The 26,809-nt window shown below is 41.3% G+C and overlaps 1 protein-coding gene across 1 annotated transcript in view; it reads right to left on the bottom strand.

Annotated features, from left to right (window-relative positions):
- Positions 1-26,809, bottom strand: part of GAA (alpha glucosidase) — a 66,391-nt gene that overhangs the window by 21,512 nt on the left and 18,070 nt on the right. Inside the window, exons 6-10 of the mRNA XM_073684113.1 lie at positions 17,971-18,090; positions 15,482-15,600; positions 2,599-2,730; positions 2,392-2,502; positions 1,866-1,979 (exon numbers count right to left, since the gene is read on the bottom strand). Coding sequence (XP_073540214.1) covers positions 1,866-1,979; positions 2,392-2,502; positions 2,599-2,730; positions 15,482-15,600; positions 17,971-18,090 — 596 coding nt within the window. The remainder of the gene's footprint in view (positions 1-1,865; positions 1,980-2,391; positions 2,503-2,598; positions 2,731-15,481; positions 15,601-17,970; positions 18,091-26,809) is intronic.

Raw genomic sequence — 26,809 nt, 5'->3', positions numbered from 1 at the left:
AAAAAATTACCTGGTGATCTTATTCTCAGTTCAGTATGATTACTGTGATACCAAACTTATATGTTTTTTATATACAAGAAGAATGGGAAATGTACTGTATTCTCAGGGGCTGGAGTACATTTCTGACAATTTAATAATTCATTTTGCTATTTTGACTGTGGTGAAGGGAACATTTCTTTTCATCAGCAGCCTTTCAGACCATTGGAAATAAATATGTATGAAGACATTGTAATTAGGACACGGTGGATCTGGTGTACGCTGGGAGAGTAAATGATCGATGCCTAACCACCACTGGACTGCACTCCTGAGCGAATGTAAGGCACTGTACACACACTGCAGTTTCCTAATTATGAGCACACAGATGCAAATCATGCACACGGGAGCGATTTAACCATATCACCGAGCAGCTATAAATACTCGGAGCTCGGCCCGAGCATACTCGGCGAAAGGGTTAATAGAGCATACTCGCTCAACACTACTAAATATCTATTTTACAAACTACTTGAATTCGCCATGAAATAATTCAGAAGCATTTTTTTCTCTCTTTCTTGTGTCACTTATTATTATTCCTCCTGGAAACGTATAAAAAAATTGACCACTGTAGTATATCAGATAGGGAGGTGTCCTGCTGACAGTAGCACATCTTTGATAAGTTTACAACTGGTTGTTACCATTTCAATCGCTCATACATTTCCAAATGGAATAACAGTGGAGTGACAATACTAAATTATGAGAACAAACACTTTGGAAGTGCTATTTAACTACGTCTGGACTGCTCAAAGACTTAATACTTCCGGGTAGTCCACACTTTACTCTGCACTGACGTTTTAGAACGCAAGTGCAGAGTATTGTAAGCAGTTTGTTTGAAATCATGCACCTACATGGGGTGGGGAGCGGGCTTTCAGACACAGCCAGACTCCCTATAGAAAAAGATAACCTGGTTTATTACAATGTTACCTTCTCCATCACTGTATAAGCAACACTGAACCAGAGTTCATGTATACAGTCTAGGAAGCCTTGACAGCGCTGCCTAGTCTGAATAGCAGTTTCTGGCCCCATCCCCGTAAAAAAAAATTACATTTATAAGAATAATCTCTATGAGAAGGGAAACACAATTTGAAATGGTTTTAGTTGTGGTTTACAGGAATATAAGAAATGGCAGAAATTAAAACCCATGTACAGTGGAAAAAAAAGGCAAAAATGATTTCAAATTTGAATAGTCAAGAATATTTTTAAGAGCCGCTAAAAGTGCATATATAAAAATAAACACAAATAAAATGTGCCTGGTCAGGAAGGTGGGAAAGTGGCCTGGTCTCGAGTTGGTTAATGAGGAATGCAAGTCTGCAAGAAGAGCTTAAAGGCCATTGTTTAGAATCAGAGGAGTAGGTGCTTCTGATCCTTGTTGGATCTTCTGCATTTCAGAGAAAGACTTTATTTAGTTGTATTAAACCCTGCGCGATGTATTGGGGTATGTGCATGAAGTTGTTTTTCATTAATATATATATATATATATATATATATATATATATATATATATATATATATATATATATATATATATATATATATATATATATATATATATTAGTTTTGGATCAAAAATGGAGCCGAAACTTTTCACATCCTTCTCAAAAAAGCTCTGCTCAGTTTCTGCTTCGAAAATTCTGCAAAAAGACTCTTGGATAAGAGCGTTTTCTGCCTGTCACCAACCGGAAAAACGTGAAGTGAAATATTCCATCTGCTCATAATAGGACGACTGGCATGATTTTTCACAAAGAAAACTTTTAAAAGTGATGACATAGTTTTGCCAAACTTTAAATGTTTTCACCCCACTGTGTTAAGGCAAGTATATCTTGAATACTTACTATCCACATGCCGTCAAAAGGAACCTGGTCATGAAAGTTCTTCACCATATCGTACCACCAATTAAAGGTTTCAGGGTTTGTAAAATCTGGATACACTGTCAGACCTGGCCAAACCTGATAGAAAGGTTATAAAGTCATTAGTGGATGCTTAAGGAAAAAAACTGAACCAAATAGCCAGACATAAGAGAGGATCTGTGCTAAACAATTGTTCCATATCATTTACCAGGTACATTACTATCTTGCTAAAAGGTCACTTGTCACAATTATTAAACATTATAGCCCATTTAGAGTTTACTGGTATCATGACTGTTACATAAACTCTATTATATTAAATAATGCAGTTTTCAACATTGACCAGCAGAGGTCAGCAGAACAGATGGGATCTCTCACTACTGTGTTATAGTACGGACCATATAAAGTTGCATTTACAGTAACACAACTGTTCTTCTAATAGACAAGTGCCTATGTAGCTAAAGCAATAAAAATTATTAGTAGCATCAGTCTACTACTCCAGTGAGCAATATACCTTTCCAACAAGAGGCTGACCAGTCGCGTTTTTGATAAAAACTCCTCTTTTCAGTCCATCATCGTAAGGAGGGTAACTGCCCGGGGAGCCAGTATTGCTGATGGCTGGATCCTAAAATTTAAAAACCAGTCTCACTATACAGTATTAGATTTCATTAGTATTCTAGAAGTAGTTACAGCCCTGCAATAATAGATCACACTTCCTTACCACAATTAATACATATTTAAGTCCATGTGCATGGAAATCCCCGAGCATGTTAGGATAATCCCCGAAACGGGTTTTGTCATATGTAAAGTCGCGATATTCATCCATGTAGTCAATATCATTCCATTGTACATCCTGGAAAACAAAGGAATATGCCAAAAGTAAGATCACTTCTGAAATGTAAGAACGGCAATGGAGGCCAGCATTCCCAAAGCAAGTGTAGCAGAAAAGAATTAAAGAACTAAAAAAAGTGAAATAAGCCGGAACCTAACTGGAGGTATTAAAAACGCCAGCTCTCACGAGCTCCATTGCCCGAAAAATATGTACAAAGTTAGGGGTCTCAGAATATGGCTATGCAAACTGATATATTGAGTTTTTTTTCTTTTTTGATTTTAAACATTTTAAAACTTCTTTTAATATATTTATTACCTTGTAGCATGTCACAGAGCAGAGTTTCATTATTTTCGGTTAATACTAAGCACTGCAAGAAAACTCCTTCCTGACCTGGTGATTTTTTTTATTTTTTTATTTGATTTTGCGCTTTCATTTTTCCTCCTCTATTTTCCCAACAGCCATTACTTTTATAATATTCCGGCAATATAGCGTTATGGGGGGTGGGATTTTTTTCAAGGCGAGTTGTAGAATATTTTTTAGGTGGAGTAAAAATGACCTTTCAGCATGATTCTTCATGTGAGGGATCGATCACGAGGGCTAGCTGATATTTTATCGGATAGCACTCTTACCAATGTTATGCTGGGGAGCAGTACAGTCCGATTTCTGCGGACTCTCACAATGGAGAAATCTTGTTCTCCATCTTCCCCTCATTCGAGAGAATCTGATCACACTAAGCAGACACTGATCAAACTCTGATCTGAGTGTAATTAACAATTGATCCGATTTTCTCGCATAAGTGAATCTACACTGGTGTGAACGAGCCCTCAGTGCAATTACCGCAATACCAACTTGTGACGCCTTTTATTCCATAAGACTTTGATAGCTTTTTCTAGCACCATTAGGAGGTGGTGCCACAAACATTAAACACAAGAAGTGCTGTTTTTTTTATCACTTTCCTCCTTACAGCATTTACAAGAGAGGTTAATTAAATATGATCGATCAGACTTTTACAGACAAGACAAATTTTTTGTGTTTTTTTTCCTTCTTTGAAGAACTAGGAAAAGGGAGATGAACAAAAATTGTAGATTTTTCTAAAACTTTTTTTGTTTTTTACTTTTTTGTTTCATTAGAGGACTTGAATCCGCAATAGTTTAATCGCTTGTTCTATATGCTGCAATACCATAGTGGGCTTAACAGAATGGTGGACCCTTAATGTAATAGCAATCCATTGGCACTATGCGGTCATGTTTTAAGTGGGGACGATGAGCACCCAGATCAGCAGACTACCAGGATCTCGACATTTAAATGCTGCTGCCAGTGATTGACAGGCATTTAAGTGCATAAAAACAGGAACGACAGGGTCTAGCGTTTTACGCTGCTGTTAAAAAGCAGGTGGCGGCTGTATAATTGAGTCGGCATGTGCGGTTTGTGGAACAGACTCCGCCAATGAGCCCGTTCAAGCCATCCCAGACATGTGATGTACACATATGTCATATATCAAGAAGGGGTAATCAACACAGAGGGATCTTACTACAGAGGGATTTAGGGAAGGTGGAGGCTTGGGCTGAGAAACTGCAAATAAGAGTTCGGAAATTGGAACACAAAACAAATTTGGCCTTTCCACTTGTCAACACTGTAGGTTTATAGGATGCAATTGATGAGCCAATATTATATCATTTGTGTAACCATAGTATTGGGGAAAATAGCACTTCTCTGTTTGGCCCTTAGATGGCAGTGCATTCACAATAACTGGCTGGTAAACCATTCCTTAAAGCATCTAGGAATGTCACTTCAATAGAATAATATCACTGTGGATTAGGGGAACCAAACTACTACAATTATTCTATGTGCTGTAGAATATGTAGTATGTAAACAGATTCTGTCCCTAACATCAGCAGAACTAGTCTACATAAATTTTAAAGTAAGACTCTTAAGGACATAATAATCATCTGCAGTTTTTTTTTTTTTTCTTTTTTTGTATTGCGGAATTCATACCCTATATCTTTCCTCAAAGTTCTTCAAAATGGCACAAATGGTTCATGAGTACTGTTGAGCATTCCGATACTGAAATATCGGGTATCGACCGATATTCGCGGTATCGGAGTTCCGATACTGAGTTCCGATACTTTTAGAATATCGAATACCGGAATCGGAAGTTCCCATAATGCCTGCGCTCTGCAGTGTCTCTGAAGGATGAGAAGCTGGATGGCAGCGCCCAGCTTACTGTACTTGCCATTTAGTGTTAAAGGATTTATTAAAAAAAAATAATAGTGTTTTCGTGCACCATCTCTTTAAAAAAGCCGGCCGGCAATTCATCATCGGTACCTGACAATTCACAACAGAAAGAATAGAGCATCACACATAGATTAGATAGATAGAAACATGTCAGTCACATATATAAGAAGTACAGTGACAGTGGTGCTTACTGTACTTGTCATTTACTGTAAAGGATTTATTAAAAAAAAATAATAATGTTTTCATGCACCGTCTCTTTAAAAAAGCCGGCCGGCAATTCAGCAGCGGTACCCAACCATTTAGAATAGAAAGAATCATGTCAGTCACATATATAAGAAGTACAGTGATAGTGTTGATTACTGTACTTGTCATTTAGTGTTAAAGTAAAGGATTTATTAAAAAAAAAATTAGCGTGGGGTTCCCCGTAATTTTAGGCTCTAGCGGAGGTTAAGCAGACGGCTGGGGCAGATGTTTGTAGCCTGGGAAGGGGGTAATACCCACGGAGCTTCCCAGGCTACTAATATCAGCCCCCAGCTGAATACCTAGCCTTTACTAGCTATTAAAATGGGGGACCCTCCCAAAAAATGACGTGGGGTCCCCTCTATTTTAATACCTAGCAAAGGCTAGGCAGACAGCTGGGGGCTGATATTAATAGCCCAGGAAGGATGCCATGAATATTGGCCCCCTCCCAGGCTAGAAACACCAGCCGTCAGCCGCCCCAGAAATGGCGCATCCATAGGATGCGCCAATTCTGGCACTTAGCCTCGCTCTTCCCACTGCCCTGTAGCGGTGGCAGTGGGGTAATAGGGCTGGGGTTGATGTCAGCTTATAATGCCAGCTGACATCAAGCCCAGGTTAGTAATGGAGAGGCACCTATAAGACACCCCCATTACTAACCCCATAGTCAAAGTTAAAAAAAAAAAACAAACACCCAGAATAAAGTTCTTTAATTGAAATAAACACCCAATTTTTTAATGCTCTAAATTAAACCATACTTACCATCACGCCCATTCCAGCTGAAGTCAATGTCTTCGGCAATAAAAGTAAAATAATAAAGAAACATCATCCTTACCTTTCCATGGTTCCCACGACAGCTTCAGCTCTGCTACATTGACATGACAGGCTGGATCGCAACAGAACGCTGCCATCCAGCTTGCCATGCCGCAGAGACTGAGAAGCGCAAGCATGCTTGTGCTCCTCAGTGTCTCGCTGTGACGGCATCCAGATGAGCCGAATTTAAGTCCAATGAACTCAGCTCACCTCATGCACGTCACTGACAGCGTGGGAAAATTCTCCTGCGCAAGCGCTGAGCGCAAGAGAATTTTCCCACGCTGTCAGTGACGTGCATGAGGTGAGCTGAGTTCATTGGACATGAACTCGGCTCATCTGGATGCCGTCACAGCCAGACACTGAGGAGCGCAAGCATGCCTGCGCTTCTCCGTGTCTGCGGCATGGCAAGCTGGATGGCAGCTTTCGGCTGTGATCCAGCCTGTCATGTGAATGTAGCAGAGCTGGAGCCGTCGTGGGAACCATAGAAAGGTAAGGATGAGGTTGCTTTATTATTTTACTTTTATTGCAGGAGATCGTTGGCTTCAGCTGGAATGGGCATGATGGTAAGTATGGTTTAATTTAGAACAATAAATAATTTTTTGCCTTTATTTCAATTAAAGGACTTTATTCTGGGTGTTTGTGTTTTTTTTTAACTTTGACTATGGGGTTAGTAATGGGGGTGTCTTATAGACGCCTCTCCATTACTAACCTGGGCTTGATGTCAGCTGGCATTATAAGCTGACATCAACCCCAGCCCTATTACCCCACTGCCACCGCTACAGGGCAGTGGGAAGAGCGAGGCTAAGTGCCAGAATTGGCGCATCCTATGGATGCGCCATTTCTGGGGCGGCTGACGGCTGGTGTTTCTAGCCTGGGAGGGGGCCAATATTCATGGCATCCTTCCTGGGCTATTAATATCAGCCCCCAGCTGTCTGCCTAGCCTTTGCTAGGTATTAAAATAGAGGGGACCCCACGTCATTTTTTTGGGAGGGTCCCCCATTTTAATAGCTAGTAAAGGCTAGGTATTCAGCTGGGGGCTGATATTAGTAGCCTGGGAAGCTCCGTGGGTATTACCCCCTTCCCAGGCTACAAACATCTGCCCCAGCCGTCTGCTTAACCTCCGCTAGAGCCTAAAATTACGGGGAACCCCACGCTAATTTTTTTTTTAATAAATCCTTTATTTTAACACTAAATGACAAGTACAGTAATCAACACTGTCACTGTACTTCATATATATGTGACTGACATGTTTCTATCTATCTAATCTATGTGTGATTCTCTATTCCTTCTATTCTAAATTGTCGGGTACCACTGCTGAATTGCCGGCCGGCTTTTTTAAAGAGACGGTGCATGAAAACGCTGTTATTTTTTTTAATAAATCCTTTACACTAAATGACAAGTACAGTAAGCAACACTGTCACTGTACTTCATATATATGTGACTGACATATTTCTATCTAATCTAATCTATGTGTGATGTTCTATTCTTTGTGTTGTAAATTGTCGGGTACCGGTGTATGCCGCTGATGAATTGCCGGCTTTTCATGTAATACATTCTACATTATTCTTAGTTGTTTTCCTTCATGTAGAATTAACCTACAAGGAAAGAAAGGGTTTATTTTTATTCCGATATTTGTGTCCCATTGACTTGCATTGGTTTCCGGTATCGGAATCGGCGATATCCGATACTTTTTGGGTATCGGTCCGATCCAATCCGATCCGATATTTCCCGATATCGGAAGGTATCGCTCAACACTATTCATGAGTTTTGAGCAAAGTCAAAAGTGCTCCTAATTGTTTTTACCTCTTTTTAGAGCACAATGTCAGATAGTTCCAGTAAAATGTTGCAATATTTGCACAAAAATTTTCAGGCATATAAAACCCCTGGCAAAAATTATGGTATCACCGGGCTCAGAGGATGTTCATTCAGTTGTTTAATGTTGTTGAAAAAAAGCAGATCACAGACATGGCACAAAACTAAAGTCATGTCAAATGGCAACTTTAGGGCTTTAAGAAACACTAAAAGAAATCAAGATAAAAAAATGTGGTACTCAGTAAGGGTAATTTTTTTCAGACCAAGCAGAGGGAAAAAAATATGGATTCATGAAAAACAAACACACAAAAGAACACTCCAATACATCACTAGTATTTTGTTGCACCACCTCTGGCTTTATTAACAGCTTGCAGTCTCTGAGGCATGGACTTAATGAGTGACAAACAGTACTCTTCATCAATCTGGCTCCAACTTTCTCTGATTGCTGTTGCCAGATTAGCTTTGCAGGTTGGAGCCTTGTCATGGACCATTTTCTTCAACTTCCAGCAAAGATTTTCAATTGGATTGAGATACGGACTATTTGCAGGCCATGACATTGACCTTATGCGTCTTCTTTCAAGGAATGTTTTCACAGTTTTTACTCTATGGCAGGATGCATTATCATCTTGAAAAATGATGTCATCATCCCCAAACATCCTTTCAATTGATGGGATAAGAAAACTGTCCAAAATATCAATGTAAACTTGGGCATTTATTGAAGATGTAATGACAGCCATCTCCCCAGTGCCTTTACCTGACATGCAGCCCCATATCATCAATGACTGTGGAAATTTGCATGCTCTCTTCATGCAGTCATCTTTATAAAGCTCATTGGAATGGCACCAAACAAAGGTTCCAGCATCATCACCTTGCCCAATGCAGATTCGCGATTCATCACTGAATATGACTTCCATCCAGTCATCCACAGTCCACGATTGCTTTTCCTTAGCCCATTGTAACCTTGTTTTATTCGGTTTAGGTGTTAATGATGGCTTATGTTTAGCTTTTCTGTATGTAAATCCCATTTCCTTTAGGCGATTTCTTACAGTTTGGTCACAGACATTGACTCCAGTTTCCTCCCATTCGTTCCTCATTTGTTTTGTTGTGCATTTCCTGTTTTGGAGACATATTGCTTTAAGTTTCCGGTCTTGACGCTTTGATGTCTTCCTTGGTCTACCAGTATGTTTGCCTTTAACAACCTTCCCATGTTGTTTGTATTTGGTTCAGATTTTAGACACAGTTGACTGTGAACAACCAACATCTTTTGCAACATTGCGTGATGATTTACCTTCTTTTAAGAGTTTGATAATCCTCTCCTTTGTTTCAATTGACATCTCTCGTGTTGGAGCCATGATTCATGTCAGTCCAATTGGTGCAACAGCTCTCCAAGATATGATCACTCCTTTTTAGATGCAGACTAACGAGCAGATCTAATTTGATGCAGGTGTTAGTTTTGGAAATGAAAATTTACAGGGTGATTCCATAATTTTTTCCTCAGAATTGAGTGATTCCATAATTTTTTCCCTCTGCTTGGTCTGAAAAAAAATACTCTTACTGAGTACCACATTTTTAATCTTGATTTATTTTAGTGTTTCTTAAAGCCCTAAAGTTGCCATTTCAAATGACTTTAGTTTTCTGCCATGTCTGTGATCTGCTTTTATTCAACATTAAACAACTGAATGAACATCCTCCGAGCCCCGTGATTCCATAATTTTTGCCAGGGGTTGTATAAAACCACTTTGGTGGGACTGTACATTTGCCCAAAAATTGTGTGACTTTAAAAAGTAACAATTGATGAATTGGCCGAAAGCCATGTGAAAACCCCCAAAACCCCCATAATGATGAACATTTAAAAAAAACACAAAAAAAACAACAAAACACATAAAATAGAGTTGAATAGGGTCCAAAATTAAAAGAAAAATTAAGTGCAAATCAAAAAGTGTCTAAAAACACCAAAAAGTGTAAATGTAGTTATAATTCAGGCCTTACTCTTAATCAGACGTGTTTTGTACCTGCACTTAAAGGAGTGTTCTTATCTTTTTCTTTAGGAGCGCACCACTCCACTGCCTCCTGGTTTACTGGTCACCGATGGAGGTGCTCTCATGAAGATTGACAATTCGGACCAGTGGCATGGCTGTGCTGCTTGTCCGAACTAGCATTATGGGAAATCGCTCAAAAGTGCCAGCTCTGCCTCTGTAGTGTTGGAGAAGTGCAGGAGGACTGAAATATGCCAGATGCAGGAATCCGACAAACTTCAGAGTGGTGCTTAATAGGGGGTCATTTGGAAAGTTGCTCCTTTTAATAGGGGGTCATTTGGAAAGTTGCTCCTTTTAATAGGGCGTCATTTGGAAAGTTGCTCCTTTTAATAGGGGGTCATTTGGAAAGTTGCTCCTTTTCACAAACACTTTTGCAATTTTAAAAATTTAAGAACTCAAGACAATCCATGTTTCATATGCGACATCTTGGTCCCCATGGTTCTACACAGATGAAATGATCATTTCAATAGAACCACAAGGGCCATTGTAAGTCTGTTAAATACAGGTATAATACACATGTTTATGAAATGACATCCACACCAAAATGGAAAAAACCTCAAGGCGCAAGACAATGAGTCACTTATTATCTTCTTGATTACACGTAGATCAGATATTTATATACATATACAGCATATATATTGCAACCAACTCTTATATCCTTCATGGGAAACTCTCCACTCGTCTCCAGCTATCATACATAATCAAATGAATTCTAACCATGTGAATAAATCTAAGGCTGAGGAACACATTTGTTAGCCTATGCATCAATATAATGTGTTTAGAATGATGGAGCACATTCTGAACCTGCCAGACGGACAGCGGAGACACAAATCAGATTAAGTGAATCTGGTCTCAGCGAGTCCCTGTAGACTGACCTTCTAAGCCCCCAAATAACGGCTGCCTTCTAGAGCTTGTGGAAATTATAGTGATGAAATTTAAAGATGCTTAAAGAAGCCTATAATGCAAGGCTAACCAGATTCTTAATTCAGCACCACTAGCCTTCATGGAGTATTATTAGATTAGGTTTCCAAGCTCCACAATATGTATTGGAATCATTGTCTTCCTAGAACATAACTTACTGAAGTATTTGGAAACCACAAATGCTGAACCCAGAAAACTGCCTGTCCATTCCATATCATTTATTGGATTATATTCACGTTCATCAATTGTCAAATTCAAGTCAGCAACTCATACATTCTCTATCCCACAGCCTCAAATAATCCAACACTTTATTCCTTCCTCCATCCCTCAAGTCAGCAGACTTTCTCACATTTCAATAAGAATATAGACCACATCAGAAATACCTAAAATGCACAACCTCCACATAACAGACCAATGCTCTTTTCCAATAACTTTCTTTCCCACCATCAAAATAAAAACTTGCTAATTAACTCTCCAAGTCACATCTCACCACTTGTGTGCTTGAACCTATACCATCCCACCTCCTCCGTAAACTCCACACCATGCTTATCCTAGCCCTAACCATCTTTCCTTTCACTTTCAAACACGCAACAATCACACCTATCCCGAAGAAACCATCCCTTTACCCAACCGCTACATCCAGTTATTGCCCCATATTGCTACACCTGTTTGCTTCCAAAATTCTCGAGCAGAATATACACATTGAATTTTCCTTCCACCTATCACCCAACTCACTGATCGACAACCTATAATCCAGCTTCCATCCTCATCACTATAGTGAAACTGCTCTAACCAAAATTACTAAAGCCAACAGACAAATACTCTGTAGTCCTTCTCTTAGACCTGTGCTTTGCCTTCAACACAGTTGATCACTTTCTCCTACACGGACATCAAAGACTTTGCCTTTTCTTGAATTTCCGCATACCTCACTAACCAAACATTTAGCATCTCCCATTCCCATACTACCTCCTAAGCTTGCTCTTTCTCTTGGTGTCCCTCAAGGCTCTTTCCTGGGACCCCTACTCAGCTCCATCTATACCTTTGCATTTTCCCCAGACTAAACTGCCATGGCTTCAAGTAACACCTATATGCTTATGACAGTCAAATCTACCTCTCTGGTCAAGATGTCAGCTCTCGCTCTGGAATCCCAGAATGTCTAACAGACATATCCTCCTTTTCATCACATTTCCTAAAATTCAAAGTGAACAAAACCGAACTCAGTCTTTCCTCAAATCTCACTCAACTCCTTTAACTCCCTTAACCTGGTTTAATCTATCTATCACTACAAATTACATCATGGTTTCGCTCGTACCACTAATCTGCTGCCTTGGAGTAACCCTTGACTCTGCCATGTCTTTCGAACCCCATATCCAAGCACTTAACTTCTCCTGCCGCCTCGAATTCAAAAATATTTCCAGAATTCATCCTTTCCTCAATCCTGAATCTACTAAAATGTATGTACATGCGCTCATCAGCTGGAACAAGGCTTGTGGTGAGTGCAGGCTGTTTCTATCATACACAGGGGACTATAGCAATTGAAAGGGTTGTCCAATTATTGGGCAATCCCTTTAACTCTGTTGCTCCTTGTTTGCCAATCCCTTCATTGGCTTCTAATCCGATTGAATCCAATTGCAACGATTATCAATAACTTACAAGGACGTCCATAATGTTTCTCCCCCATACACTGCCAAACTAAATTCTTTATATCTTCCCACATGTAATCTCTGATCTTCACAAGATCTGCTTCTCCTCCTTCGTATGTTCTTCACCCAACAGTCTGCAAGATTTTTCCACGAAGATCACCCATCTTCTAGAATTCAGTGCCACACCATGTCCGAATGTCTTCCACAAATGAAACACACATCTCTGCAGGAAAGCCTAAAGTCTAGAATGACCCTAATTACATCGCACACCACAAACCTGCTGCAACCCCCAGTCTTACTGTTTCCTTCCCCATTACCCTCTAGATTGTAGGCCCATGAGGTCCTCTCCCCCTCTGTACCAGTATGTCACTGTTAGTTTGCACATTGTATGGAATTAATGGTGCTTTAAAAATGAAAAATTTATTGTGAAATCATTATGTTCAATACAAAGTTATATTGTGGTACAGTGTTAGCTAGGAAAATCAATGTGAATATTTTTATGCCCAAAAATGACAAAAGTATTCTCGGAGTGATACCTTTATTGACAAACCAGAAAAAATTATTATATACGATCGCTGTGATTGGCTGCTCAATTCTGAAATTTCCTGAAACAGCACCGATCATAGGCTGGAGCTAGGAGACCACAGCGTCACCAGCCCCAGCACAGATTGGAGCGATCGCACCAATCAGTGAGCGGATACATGGTCTGAACGCTCAGTGATTGCTCTGCCTCATTCCTGCTTGCAGAGCAGTTACTGTGTTGTTCTGTTGCCGATCTGCTGGGCCTTGTGGTGTCACAGACTTTTTGAAGCACGTGCCATCACTTCTTATGCTGCTGCTGCTGACAGAAGAAAGAAGACGTTCCAGATTTTTTCCTGTCCCCTGCTTTTTTCTAATTCACTCCAACCTCCATTTGCTCCTTTTTTCCACTTCTCCCTCCCCCTCCATCTCCCTAAGCCCTTCCCCACCGAGCACTGATCAGTACTTAATTGCTCGTTTTTTAGCAGCTTTTTCGTGTGCCATGCAGCCGCAGAGCGCTGATCAGTGACACACATCAGGGTTCGTGCTAGCTTTTGACCCAGACTTTATTTTTTTTCCTGTCCATTTTTTTCCCTCTCCCCCTTTGCACCACATCCGTGTGTGCGTACTACAGCCGCCGAGCACTGATCAGTGACCCACATCACCGATTTTTTTAATGAAGTCTGTTTAGCAAGTTTGTTTTTTATTTTACCAAATTTTTTATATTCTTTTTATTTTTATCTTTTTCTTTCCTCTATTCTAATAAATAAAAAAAAAACACAAACACCTGAATAAAATTTCGTTCCTTTACGCGCACGCACGAAAAAAAGTCCCACTCGTCCCAATCACTGTATTCGGCCAAGGAGGCATACGCCTTCCTTGCCTTCGACACTGATAGTGAGGGAGAGGATCCCACTTTCCTTTAATTTTTCCTCCTCCTCTTCTTCAAGTGATACCAAAGTGCCATGCAGACGCCCCAGGAAAGCAAATGATCCAGCGTCTACCGTTGGTGAGCCCCTATGGACCTCACACCCCACATATTATGAGCCAGATTCCTGATTTTATGGTGCAATCAGGAATCCAATTTGACACTTCCGGCCTCACAGAAATTGACATTTTTAAAGTCTTTTCCTCTGAGGATTTTGTAAAGACAAATTTATATGCCCTACTTCTTTTGGCCCAAAGCCTCTTTTCATCATTTTCTAATTGGACTCCCATAGATGCAGTAGAAATTATGAAGTTTTGGGACAGTGTTCATCACATGGGGTTAGTAAAGAAGTCAGAACTTTGGCAATATTGGAGTGCTGATACTTTTTATAACTTGGGCTTTTACAGATGAGGAGATATCACATAAGCTTATCGTTAGAAATGTTTTTAATTTCTTTACTTTCAGTTAGGAAATTTAGGTAAATTTTATTTTTTCAGTTTTGCTTTTTTCTGTTTCATTTCAATCTATCTAGCAGACTTGAACCTGGTATCACTTGATTGCTTGTTCTTGTTTTATATACTGCAATACTTTAGCCTGTGGCTAGGCTTCATTAGAATGCCAATACGGCAGTGATACTGTTCTTCAGTTACGATTGCGCAGTACGATTGCTCCTGGCTGCCATTGTAACCCATCGGTCCCTCACAATTGCATCATGGGGGAGGAGAGTAATTGGCACCAGAACAGATCCTTTCGCCGGTTATAACCACTTAAATGCTGCAGTGAGATTGACAGCTGCTGACATCTCTAAACTAGGGATGCACAACTCCAGTCTTCAAGGGCCACCAACAGTGCATGTTTTCAGGATTTCCTTAGCATTGCACAAGGTGTTGAAATCATCACCTGTGCGGATGATTAAATTATCACCCCTGCAATATTACGGAGATCCTGAAAACATGCATGCTTGGTGGCACTTGAGGACTGCAGTTGTGCATCCCTGATCTCAATGGTTCAACAACAGCAATCACAACCCAGTGGTGTTACTACCAGTGATCATACAGTTGTTACTTTTCCTGTTGCTAGGCAAGTCAACCCCTATCCATCATAAAAAGGCAACAATAGTATTTAATTTATTAATTTTATTAGTTCAACTACTTAGAGAGAATCTGTCACCAGGTTTTTGCCACCTAATCTTAGAGCACTATAATGTAGAGACAAAGACCCCGATTCCAGCGATATATCACTTATTGAGCTGCTTAGTGCAGTCTGCTGCCAAGTAGTCAAGCATAAATCAGGAGCTCTGCATAGCTCTCCCCCAACATGGATTGTGCACACTGTACATGGGCAGAAATCTGCCAATCAAAGGTGTGGGCGAAGTTATACAGAGCTCAGCATTCAGAGAACTGCTAGATCTGCAGCAGAGAAAAGGCATTTTATCAAAATGACAGCAAGCAGCCCAGTAAGTGACACATCGCTGAAATCGGAGTCTGTCGCTGCATTATGCTGCTCTCAGATTCCATAGAAAAAACCTGGTGACAGATTCCTTTAAATACTACAGTATATAATATATAACAGGGTCAAGTAATCAGATGTGAAATAAAATGGAAGGGGAAAATTGTATACCCTCTTACCAAAGGCATTTTGGCTTTGCTCATATTTCTTGCAACCTCTCGAGTCATATTTGAAGTCGAGTATCCCCATCGGCATATGTGAAATCCTAGACCCCAGAGCGGAGGCATGAAGGGAAGTCCTAGAAAGACAATTTAGTTACAGTAGTATCTATTAACCAAATATTGTTAAAAGAACTCCTAGTTAAATATTAGCAAGTCAATGGACTTGCAATCTAAAGCACAACTCTTGTACCCAAACTATTGGTTCTGAGAAATGGAAACGTGTTCCCCCCGCAGTCTGAAAAATTATCAGACCTTCATTTTTTTTTTCTTATTAATAATTCGTTAGGAATCAATATGGCCCCGCTAAATCAAAGCAATTTCGTAGTTGCACAAAAATTTTGCGACTTGTGGCATTTTCACACCAATTTCTCACAGCTTTGCCAAAATGGATGGAGTTGGGATGTGACACTACAGCTAGTCTAATTCATAATGAGCCGTGGGATCTCTTACACTAGAAATCTTACCCCAGTGAACTGGGGCCTATAATTCGGGTATTATCAGTTCCTCAGTGATTAAGACATTGAAATGAACATTGAAATTGATCAAGAAGAAAAAGCCATAAAGTAATGGAAATCACTGGATAGAGAATTTTTTCAAAACATCTTGATTAAAGTATCAAGTATGGAGTACAACATGCACAAATACACTTACACACCTTGACTGCCATCAATGAGGTTATTAATGGTTGCCTGAGGAATGTTCTGCCACAATGAATGCACTTGGCCGCACAAATCACCAAGATCCGCTGCTGGCAGCTATATTTGTAATTGCCAACCAAAGAGGTCACAGATGTGTTAGATGAGGGACAACTCCGGAGACACTGCAGGCCATGGCAGCATTGCATAGGGTTGAAAAAAAGTTTACAGGTACACCTTGTAGAAAAGATCGTACCACTGGTTTCATGACCAAATCAATGCAACGCCAAGCCGTTAGTGTACCTGGAATGAAGACTAGAGGGGTTCAGCTAACATACATTATGCTACCCCCTCCAACATGACCCTGGGAGTAGGACCAGTGTGATGCTCCCTCATGAAGTGCTCTTCATGGCATTGCCCACATGGTCTCTGGACCAAATCTCCAGCTATCATTACATTCAAAATAAAAGTGGAACTCATTGCTGAAAAGGATAGACCTCCATTGACGCATACATTGCCATCTTGCTCTGCATCATAATGACCTTTGAAAGCTGTGGTGTGAGGACAATGGAGTACCTGTAGCTGGATGCCTGACTCATAGCCCAATGTCATTCAAACACCTTCTGGTGGTTTGTATAGGCACTGCTTGACACATTAGGCTTAGTGTGTGATGTCCAATTTCACTTGCAGTACAGAATGTATCACTTTGCACCATTCTTTTAGTCAGAAGATCCATCTGTGCAGAGGTTAGCATCTGTGCACTTATTGCCATCAATCCAGCTCATCGTTGTTCTCCCCACCAGTGGGACACACAATGATGAACAGTGTTGACAGCTCTGCCTATGCTCATCATCTTCTGAGGTCTCTCAGTTCAAAAGATCATGTCCCTCTCAGTTTGTGACAAGTGGCGATAATTGGCACATCAACGAACAGGAGGCATTGCACAATCATCACAAATGACTTGATCTCATTTTTGATGTTTCTTTTGGCTACAAAAACAAGTTGGTTTCAATCCATGCTTTATGCCCCAGATTAAAGCTAGGTGTTAGAAAATTTGATCTTTGACAGATTTTAGCGACACCTTCTACCTCCTCGATTTTCATAACCATACGTCTTGTCCTTCTTGGCGCTGCTATTTCTATGTTGAAGAGTGTATAAACCTGCTCAGCTCCTCCTGCTATATATTATGATGCTGGCAGATTCGACTGCATGGGCAATGTGACAAGTTCAATTTAGTAGTAATGGAAGCTATATAGGGCCGATTTTTTAAATTAGTCGTTAAAGTTATATCAGGACAGCTGGTATTCTCATAGACTAATTCCTAAGTCAATTGTTGTATGGTAGAGCCTCACATGCACAGAGCCTATGTAGGTGAGGCTTTGCATCTGACAGTTGTCTACAGGCTCTCCCGGCACCAATTTTAATACTTTAGATTGGAGAGCTGGCAGACACACAAAACACACTATACCTGTCGATCTAATAAAGCAAGACTGGGAGAAGCCACTGAGCATTGGCCTTGGACTAGCCAAGAGAGACACATAGTCCCATAAATAACATGTGGGTAAAGCAGCATTAATCAGATGACAAGTTCCCGCTAAAAAGATTTTTGTTTTCTTTTTAACAATGAGAAGCATTTCACTTAATTCCTTCAGAAGATGTACCTTTTTATGGACAAGGTCTATACTGGGTGGACAAGTCAAATTTTATAAAAAATAAAAAAAAAAAACTTCAAAGCTTAATAAGGTTTCAGATTCAGCTAAATCCATTCCATGACAAACAGATTCAGATTTTATTGTACGTTTTAATTCTTACCAATCACTTCATGATACTGGCGGATCACTGACTTAGGCTCTGGACCCAAAAACACATAAAAGTCCAAGATACCTCCTATCGTTCTCCAGGTGAGGGCTGGGGTTGGCTGAAGAAGAACATCTAGGTAGAAACAGAAATATTAAATAATACTAATGTCTGGCAACTGCTTTACTTTTTGCCTCTTCCTATGAGTACAGGGCAGAGAACAGATCTCCCCTTTTTGTATTAAAGTAATTTCAGTTTTAAGAACTTTTCAGGGAACAGACCAGATAAGCCTAACAATAAGCTTTACTTAAAAGATGAAGCATTGGCTGCTCCTGTGTCACCTCCCCATTGGTCTTTGTTTCCAGGGCTGGATCGGTGAGGTCCCATCTACAATATATGACTGATCACTGGCCTCAGCGGTCTTCGCAAGGTAGATGGCAAAAAAAACAAGAAGGCCAGTTCTTGCCTGCACAGGTAGTCAAGATGTCACCATTGCTTCCCACCAGTCTTACAGAGGGGAGGGTATTGGACCTGGACCTTGTAATGCTTATTTTGTCATTTTAAAATATTACTTGTCTGTCCCCAATTTTTTCGGAAAGATGTAAAATATACTATGTGCACACTGCAGTTCATTTCTGTCGGGAAAAAAACGCCATGTCAAAATCTCATTGTTGGCTTATGCCACTTTATACCGCCTTAGGGTTCGAAAACCGTCAAGCGGTAAAGAGACGTGGCATCCTGCTCATTCTTCAGGCGGCTTCTGCTAAGAAGCCATCCGCTCTTTATACATAATAACAGTATATAGAATGAAAGACGCAGGCAGGGGAGCCTCTGCAAGAAAGACAGCAAAGCCGTAGGTTTTCTTGAAGCAGCTTCGCATGGAGAGACACTCTGGCATCTTAAAGACGTAATGTGCGCAGCCTAATGAAGAAACGGCTACATTTATTCTATGCGACTGCAGACTACTGAATCATGACAGTGAGTGATATGCAGAGTCACAATTACCTGGTAGTTTCCAGGTGGTTGGGCAGTCACAGTATGTATGAGATTTGCAGACTTGCAGTCAAGTGCCGACTAGTTTCACCCAACTTCTCTCAATAGAAGAAAACAGGGAGGCGCAGGAGTCTAGTCGGGAGTGTGCAATTCAACAGTCTGCAATCACATAGAGGAAAGGAAAGTCTGCAAAGACCAGACAAATCCATACTGAGGAAAGGTTAGATATGGTGTTTCTTTTGCTTTGCATGTGTGCTATGTTCAGTTGAAACCAGAAGTTTTTCTCAATATCTGACATGAAATCAGAATAAAGCTTTCCCGTTTTAGGTCAATTAGGATTACCATAATGTTTAATATTTGCCAAATACCAGAATAATGAGAGAGAGAGGATGTTTTAAAGACATTTTTATTACTTACTGCAAAGTCAAAAGTTTACATACATATCATTAGTATTTGGTACCATTGCCCTTAAACTGAATGACTTGGGTCAAACGTTTGGGATATCCTTCCACAATCTTCTCACAATAGTTGGTCGGAATTTGGGCCCATTCCTCCTGACAAAACTAGTGTAACTGGGTTTGTAGGTCGCCTTGCTCGCACCTGCCTTTTCAGCTTTGCCCATAAATTTTCAACAGGATTGAGATCAGGGCTTTGTGATGGCCACTCCAAAACATTGACTTTGTTATCCTTAAGCCACTTTGTTACCATTTTGGCAGTATGCTTTGGGTCATTGTCCATTTGGAAGACCCATTTCTGCCCAAACTTTAGCTTCCTGGCTGATGTCTTGAGATGTTGCTTTAGTATTGCCACAATCTTTTCTCATGATGCAATCTATTTTGTGAAGTGCACCAGTTCCTCCTGTAACAAAACAACCCCAAAACATGATGCTGCCACCCCCGGTGTTTCACAGTTGGGATGGTGTTCTTAGGCTTCCAAGCTTCTCCCTTTTTGCTCCAAACCGTAACGATGGTCATTATGCCCAAAAAGTTCAATTTTAGTTTCATCAGACCACAGGACGTGCCTCCAAAAATTAAGGTCTGTGTTCCTGTGTGCATTTGCAAACATTAATCTGGCTTTTTTATGTTTCTTTTGGAGTAATGGCTTCTTCCTGGCAGAGTGGCCTTTCATCCCATGTTGATACAGTACTCGTTTCACTGTGGATATTGACACAATCTTACCGCCATCATCTTCACAAGGTCTTTAGCTTTTGTCCTTGGGTTGATATGCACATGTCGGACCTAAGCACGTTCATCTCTGGGACACAGAACCCGTCTCCTTCCTGAGCGGTATGATGGCTGGACATTCCCATCTTGTTTGTACTTGCGTATAATTGTTTGTACAGATGAACGAGGCACCTTCAGGTATCTTGAAATTACCCAAGGTTGAGCCAGACTTGTGCAAGTCCACAATTCTCTTCCTGATATCTTGGCGGATTTCTTTAGACTTTCCCATGATGCTACACAAATAAGCAGTGCGTTTGAGGTGTGCATTAAAATACATCCACAGGTGTGTCTCTAATTAACTCAGAAGCTTCCAAACACATGTAAACTTTTGACTTTGCAGTAAGTAATAAAAATGCCTTAAAACATTCTCTCTCTCTCATTATTTTGGCATTTGGCAAATATTAAAAATTATGGTAATCCCAATTGACCTAAAATCAGAATAAATCTTTCCCGTTTTAGGTCAGATATTGAGAAAAACATGCATATGTGTCTTTTTATACAGTGAATGTAAACTTTTGATTTCAACTGTATAGGGTAACATTAGCAGACTTGTAAAATCATAAAACCTGCCATTAAAAAAAAAAAAGAAAAAAAAAAAAGAAGAAGTTGCTGCAACTATTTAGAGAACCGGTGAAGGATGTGTGACATTAGCCTTTGTCACAGCATCGTGCCATATGAGGCCCCTCCTCAAGTCCATGACAGCAGTCCTAAGGCATCAGGGCATGATCTACCTAGCACCATGTGACTCATTATATAGAGAGGACACTGCTAATTAAAAGTTAAAAGCAGAACTTACCAAGTTTCTAGTTTCTTTGCACAATTTAAGCAGCCTCATACTTCAATTTCATTAACAGAAAAATGCTGTAATATATCTACATATCAGTCAGCACAATGCAAATCTTAAAAGGGAACCGGTCACGTCACATAACGCTATTAACCAGCAAATAAGATGTCCGACCGCTGTAATGAAATTGCGGCCCCTGGGGAAAATTAACTTTATTTCTTCCGGGACTCGGCGGCTTTAAGTCATAGAGGCAGCGTAGGGAGCGATTACAATGACCGATCACAGTATTGTGAGCAGTGGCCGTAAGCTCGCCCCAGTACTGACTGACAGCCGGCTCTACACCTATGCACTACAAAGCTGTTTGTCAGTCAAAGTGCCGGGGTGTGTTTATAGCCGCCGCTGAATGCTATGAGCGATGGCCGTAATCGAGTCGACACACCTGTATGAATAAAAGTCAGAGATGCCTCAGAAGAATAGACTAAATTACTTACCGGTAATAGGATTTTCCAGAGCCCATGACAGCACAACACTAGAGAGGGGATCCGTCCATCAAGGACAGGAAACTACTGAATAAAAAGGGCAGAACCTCTCCCCAGCATCAGTTGGGTTACAGAGTATGACAGGACCTCCAGACAGTTATATGTACATACCGTTAGCAGACAATAACCACAATACCTTTTAAACTATACACCTAAACTTCAATAGTGCACACCAAACCCAGTAACAGGGTGGGGGAATTATAAGGGTGCTGTCATTGGCTCTGGAAAATCCCATTACCAGTAAGTAATTTAGTCTTTTCCTTTCCCCCCATGACAGGACCACATGAGCGAATTACAGAGAAACCAAATCCACCTTAGGGAGGGACCACTGCTTGTAGAACCCTTCTCCCAAAGGAAAGTTCAACAGAAGAGGACAGATCAACCTTCTATAAGCACTATAGGCTTGATCTCTCAGCCCAAGAGGTAGCAACAGCCCTAGTAAAATGAGCTCTTATATTCTCTGGGACAGATTTACCACTAGAGGAGTAGGCTAACCTAGTGGCTTCCCCAATTCATGTAGCTAAGGTAGCCCTCAAAACTTTAATGCCTTTCCTAGAGCCTTGGAAGGAAACAAACAATGACTGAATGTTCCTCCATTGTTTCGCTACCAACATGTAACTTAATAAAGATCTCCTAACATCCAGCATGTGGAACTTTTCCTCGTTTGGATTCTTAGGATAAGCACAAATGGGGGAAGAACAATCTCCTGACCCCTTTGAAATTTCATAACTACTTTCAAAAGGTAGGCCAGATCTGGTCTTAAAATAACCCTATCTTCAAGAACTTGTGTAAATTGGGGATTAACTGACAAGGCCGGGATATCACTGACTCTACGGGCCAAAGTGAGTGCCACCAGAATTACAGTCTTTAAAGTAAGATTATTAACAGAGGAGACCTCTAAGGCTAAGTGCCCACGATGCAGAAATGCTGCTGATTTTTTCTGCATCTCCCTGGTAGGAAAAACGCATGCAGATTTTACATGTGTTTTTCCTGCCAGGTAGAAGCGTTTGGCAAGCGTTTTTTCATGCATTTCTGCATGCGGGTTATCAAACGCTTTTCCAAGCGATTTTAGCATCACTTGGAAAAATGCTTGACAACTTGGTCACACTATATAAATCCATGCAACCGGCATGGATTTATATACTGTGACCAAGTTAATAGTGAGAAAAAAAGAATAAAAATGGTAAAAACTAAAAAAAAAAAAAAAAAAAACATTATACTCACCTTCCGATGGACCCCGGTCTCCTCCTTCGATGCGTCCGGTCTCTTGTACGGCTCGCGGTGGTGTAAAAGGACCTTCCATGACGTCATTTAGCCATGTGACAGGTCACGTGGCCGCCGACGTCAGTAGTCGCGTGACCTGTCACATGACTAAATGACGTCATGGAAGGTCCTTTTACACTATCGCGGGCTGCCAGGGAGCCAGGATGCACCGTACAGGAGACCGGGGGACATCGGAAGGTGAGTATAATGTATATTTTTTATTTTAAATTCTTTTCTTTTTTTTTAAACAGGTACTATGGTACCCAGGTCTGGATGAGAGTCTCCTCTTCTCCAGACCCGGGTACCATCCGCACATTGAATCGCTTAATATCCGCATGTGCACATGTAGTCATGCGGATATTAAGCGATTCAATGCAAGTCAATGGCGGCAATTACGCCGCGTGTCCGCAAAATTAATGGACATGCTGCGGATTTTTCCGCAATGATAATCCGCAGCGGAAATTTCCGCAGCATGTGCACTGCACATGCGGATTATCATTGGGGACCATGGGGCACGTATTACCAAGCGTTTTTTAAGCATTTTCGCTGTGGAAATTCCGCGGCAAAAACGCTTGAAAAACGTATAGTGGGCCCGCAGCCTAACTGTTCAAAGAGGGGCTTAATCAGTGCGTCCAGCACTATGTTCACACGCCAATGAAAAATTTTCAGACCAGGGATTGGCCTAGACCTATCACGAGCTTTAATAAATCTAGCTACCCATCTATTTCCTGCTACGTCACAGTTATACAATCCTCCCAGGGCTGAAATCTGCACTTTAAGAGTGCTAGTGGGTAGTCCCAACTCTAATCCTTTCTGGAGAAACACCAGGATAGACTTAAAGCGGAATTTTCTGCTTACACAGACTTTCCCCTGAACTAGATGGGAATTTTTTTTCAGGTCCTACCATATATGTTTGCCGTTATCGGTTTTCTGCTCTTAAGTAAAGTAGATATTAAACTCTGATAAAGGTCACTGTTAATCCAGAGAAGTTTTTCAAATTCCAGGCTGTGAAATGAAGGCCCACTAAACTTGCAGATGCCTGATTGGACCTTGGGTGAGTAGGCCCGGGATCTCTGGTAAGATCCATAGATTGGAGATTGACATGAGCCTCATCCACGAAAACCACGGTCTTTTGGGCCAGAATGAGGCTATCAGGATTATTTTCACCTGGTCCTCACTGATCTTCCATAGTATGGCTGGGATTATCATTACTAGAGGAAAGGCATAGGCTAGATCAAAGTTCCATGTTATCTGGAATGCATCTACCACATGAGGTTTTTCTCTTGGATCTAGCAAACAAATTTTTTTTTACCTTCCTGTTCGCAAACAGTCTATGCTGTCAGATGCGCTGTAATTTCCACTATGATTTTCGTAAACAATCTCGAGACCATAGACAGACCGAAGGGCAAGGCCCTGAACTGAAAGTGCCTGACCTTCCTGATTATGAGTAGGACCACCCTAAGAAATTTCTGGTTTTCTGCATGAATGGGGACATGGCAGTATGCATCTTTTAGGTCCAGCACACTCATGTAACAATCTGCAAACAGAAGCTTTTGTAGCCGATCTTATTGACTCCATCGGGAATTTATTTAGAACCTTTTAAATTGTTGATGGTTGTGAAGGTGCAATCTCCCTTCTTTATCAAGAAAATGAGGGGGGGTATAATCCCATTTTTTCCATTTCCACTGGTACCTCTATGTGTTAGAACCCTCCTGTTTGTTTTTTCTATCTTGTGGTTTGCGGTCATGTGACCATCTGCCTTTATATTCCAGCTCCGCCCTTCTGGCTGTGCTGGACTTCAGTGTCTTTCTCAGTCAAGTTTGCTTGGTCCTCTGGGACCTCTAGTACTTTTTGTCAGTTTGTCTTTTGTGTTCTGCAACAACTTCTGTTCAGGAGGTGTCCCATTTTTGTCCCAGTCCTTAGTTCTTTTAGGGACCCCTTCCTTAATTCTATAGGTCTTCGTTCAGACTAGCCGAGGACTAAGGCGGGTCTGTTCTAGGAACAGGCAGCCCGCTACATCGTAGGGATTCAGCTTAGTCTTATTGTAGGGACAGCTTTCCCCTATCTTTCCTTAGTACATGTTGCAGATCATAACACTAGGAGAACTTGTTTCTGAACCAGATTCAACACCTCTGTTTCCAGGGCTAACTGCTCCTCCAAGACTTCCGGGGAAAGTTACTGAGAATGTTATTCGGAGGGGCAGTTCAAAATTCCAACTTTAGGCCTGATTCTACTATACCCAGAATCCAATACATTCTTGCCCAGGCAGGGAGAAAGAGGGAAAAGCCTTCCCCCAACCAGGGGAATGGAGTCACTGGGAAACCCCATCCTCCCAAGGATGAACCCCAAACATGAAACCTTTTTTTTTTTTCTTTCCTCTTCTGTCCTCCCATTTCTCTAGATCCCTGGGAGGTTTTCTCCGGCCATACCTTTTTCTCCGAAAGGACCCATTGTACTGAAGGATGGACGAACTGGGGAACCCTTTCCTCCTTCCACCAGCCTTGTCCAGGATGTTGACCAGAACCTGACCAAGGTACCAAAGAGATACTCTCTATCACACGGAATGGAACATAGCTGGGTCTTAGACTGGACATCCCCAGACTAACATTTGAGCCATAGCGCCCCACGAACGGCGTTAGAGAGGCCCGCTGACCTGGCAGCCAACCTTAGTCTGCCAAAGCATCAGCAAGAAAGGCTGCTGCTCCCTGCAACAAAGGTAGATTAGAGGGAAAAGATCCTGGCCAAACAATATCCTTTAGTTGCCCCTCCAGTTGCTCCATCTAGATCATCATAGATCTGGCTGTACAGGTTGCCGATATAGCAGGTTTCAGGACTTGTGCCGAGGACTCCCAGGTATGCGCCTTAGGTAACTATCAACCTTCCTACCCAGTGGATCTTGCAAGATACTCGTGTCTTTAAAAAGTAAGGTTGATTTCCTGGATGATTTGACCACTGCTAGATCTATCTTCGGAATTTTATCCCATTGGGCTGTCTCCTTCTCATCAAAGGGGCACCTTCTCTTTGAAAATGAGGGCTGTGAACCTTTCTTTTCCATTCCTTTTTAATGAGCACTTGAAATTTTCTCATTTATTGGGAATGTACACCTCTTCTCCTGCTCTAATCCTCCAAACATAATATTTTGTACTGATTTGGGGGTTTTAGCATTTGTAATGCCCATAGTAGCCCTTCCAGCCTTAACCAATCTATCCGTGTCTTTTATAGGGACGTAAGACCTACCCCTGCACTGCCATGAGGGGATGAAAAGGAAGAAGTATCAGATCCACATGCACCTTCCGATTTTATGGATTCATCCGAATCAGTTAACAACATTCTGGATCTTTTGTTCCTTTTCCTATCACTTTCCTTATACACCAGGCTCTCAAGGGAATCCTTAACTTCTGCCCTAATGATAGACTTCAAATTCATGGCGAAATTTGGGGATTCCTCAAAGCGCACACACTTTATTTTTAAGTTTTGAGCTGCATTTCCTAGGTCTTGCCTAGTAATTAAATAAGAAAAAAAGGGTCTAATAACCAAGGTGAACATTCGTGAAGATCACTCATCACTCAGCTGTTTGGTAATGGTAACAGATTCAGAGGCTGGATCAAATCACAAGATTGTTTTCCCCTGGAGACAGATGATACATGATCCACTCTGCTTCTCTGGCTCGACTTACTGTCGCTTCTTCTGCCAATCACGAGACTGCCACTGCTGCGCCCACTCTGATGCTGCGCTGCTGCTGTTGTTGCTGCTACTGCGGTTCCTCCATGACTCCTGAGGGGAAGAGAGCTGGGGAAAACTCATGCTCTGGTGGTCAGACCCCATTTTTACATGAGGGACTGGCCACAGCATCTTTCCCCTGCTCCTTTGGACCCCCCGTAAGTGAAACTACCACGTCCAGGTCAAAAGTCACCGACGCACTCGTCATCAGGGCATGCCACCCCCAGGGTGCCCTGAACATGCACAAACCCGAGGTGACGCAGCGGCTGTCAGACATATGTAAAGTCTCCACTGCTCGCATCTGCATGACCCCCCCACTGGACCAGCGGTGG

Source organism: Phyllobates terribilis, unplaced genomic scaffold, assembly GCF_046119375.1.
Source record: "Phyllobates terribilis strain yellow unplaced genomic scaffold, ASM4611937v1 Scaffold_5__5_contigs__length_657084704, whole genome shotgun sequence".
Classification (NCBI taxonomy): Eukaryota; Metazoa; Chordata; class Amphibia; order Anura; family Dendrobatidae; genus Phyllobates; species Phyllobates terribilis.
The sequence above is the reverse complement of the archived record's forward strand: the minus strand, read 5'-3'. Positions and strand labels throughout refer to the sequence as shown.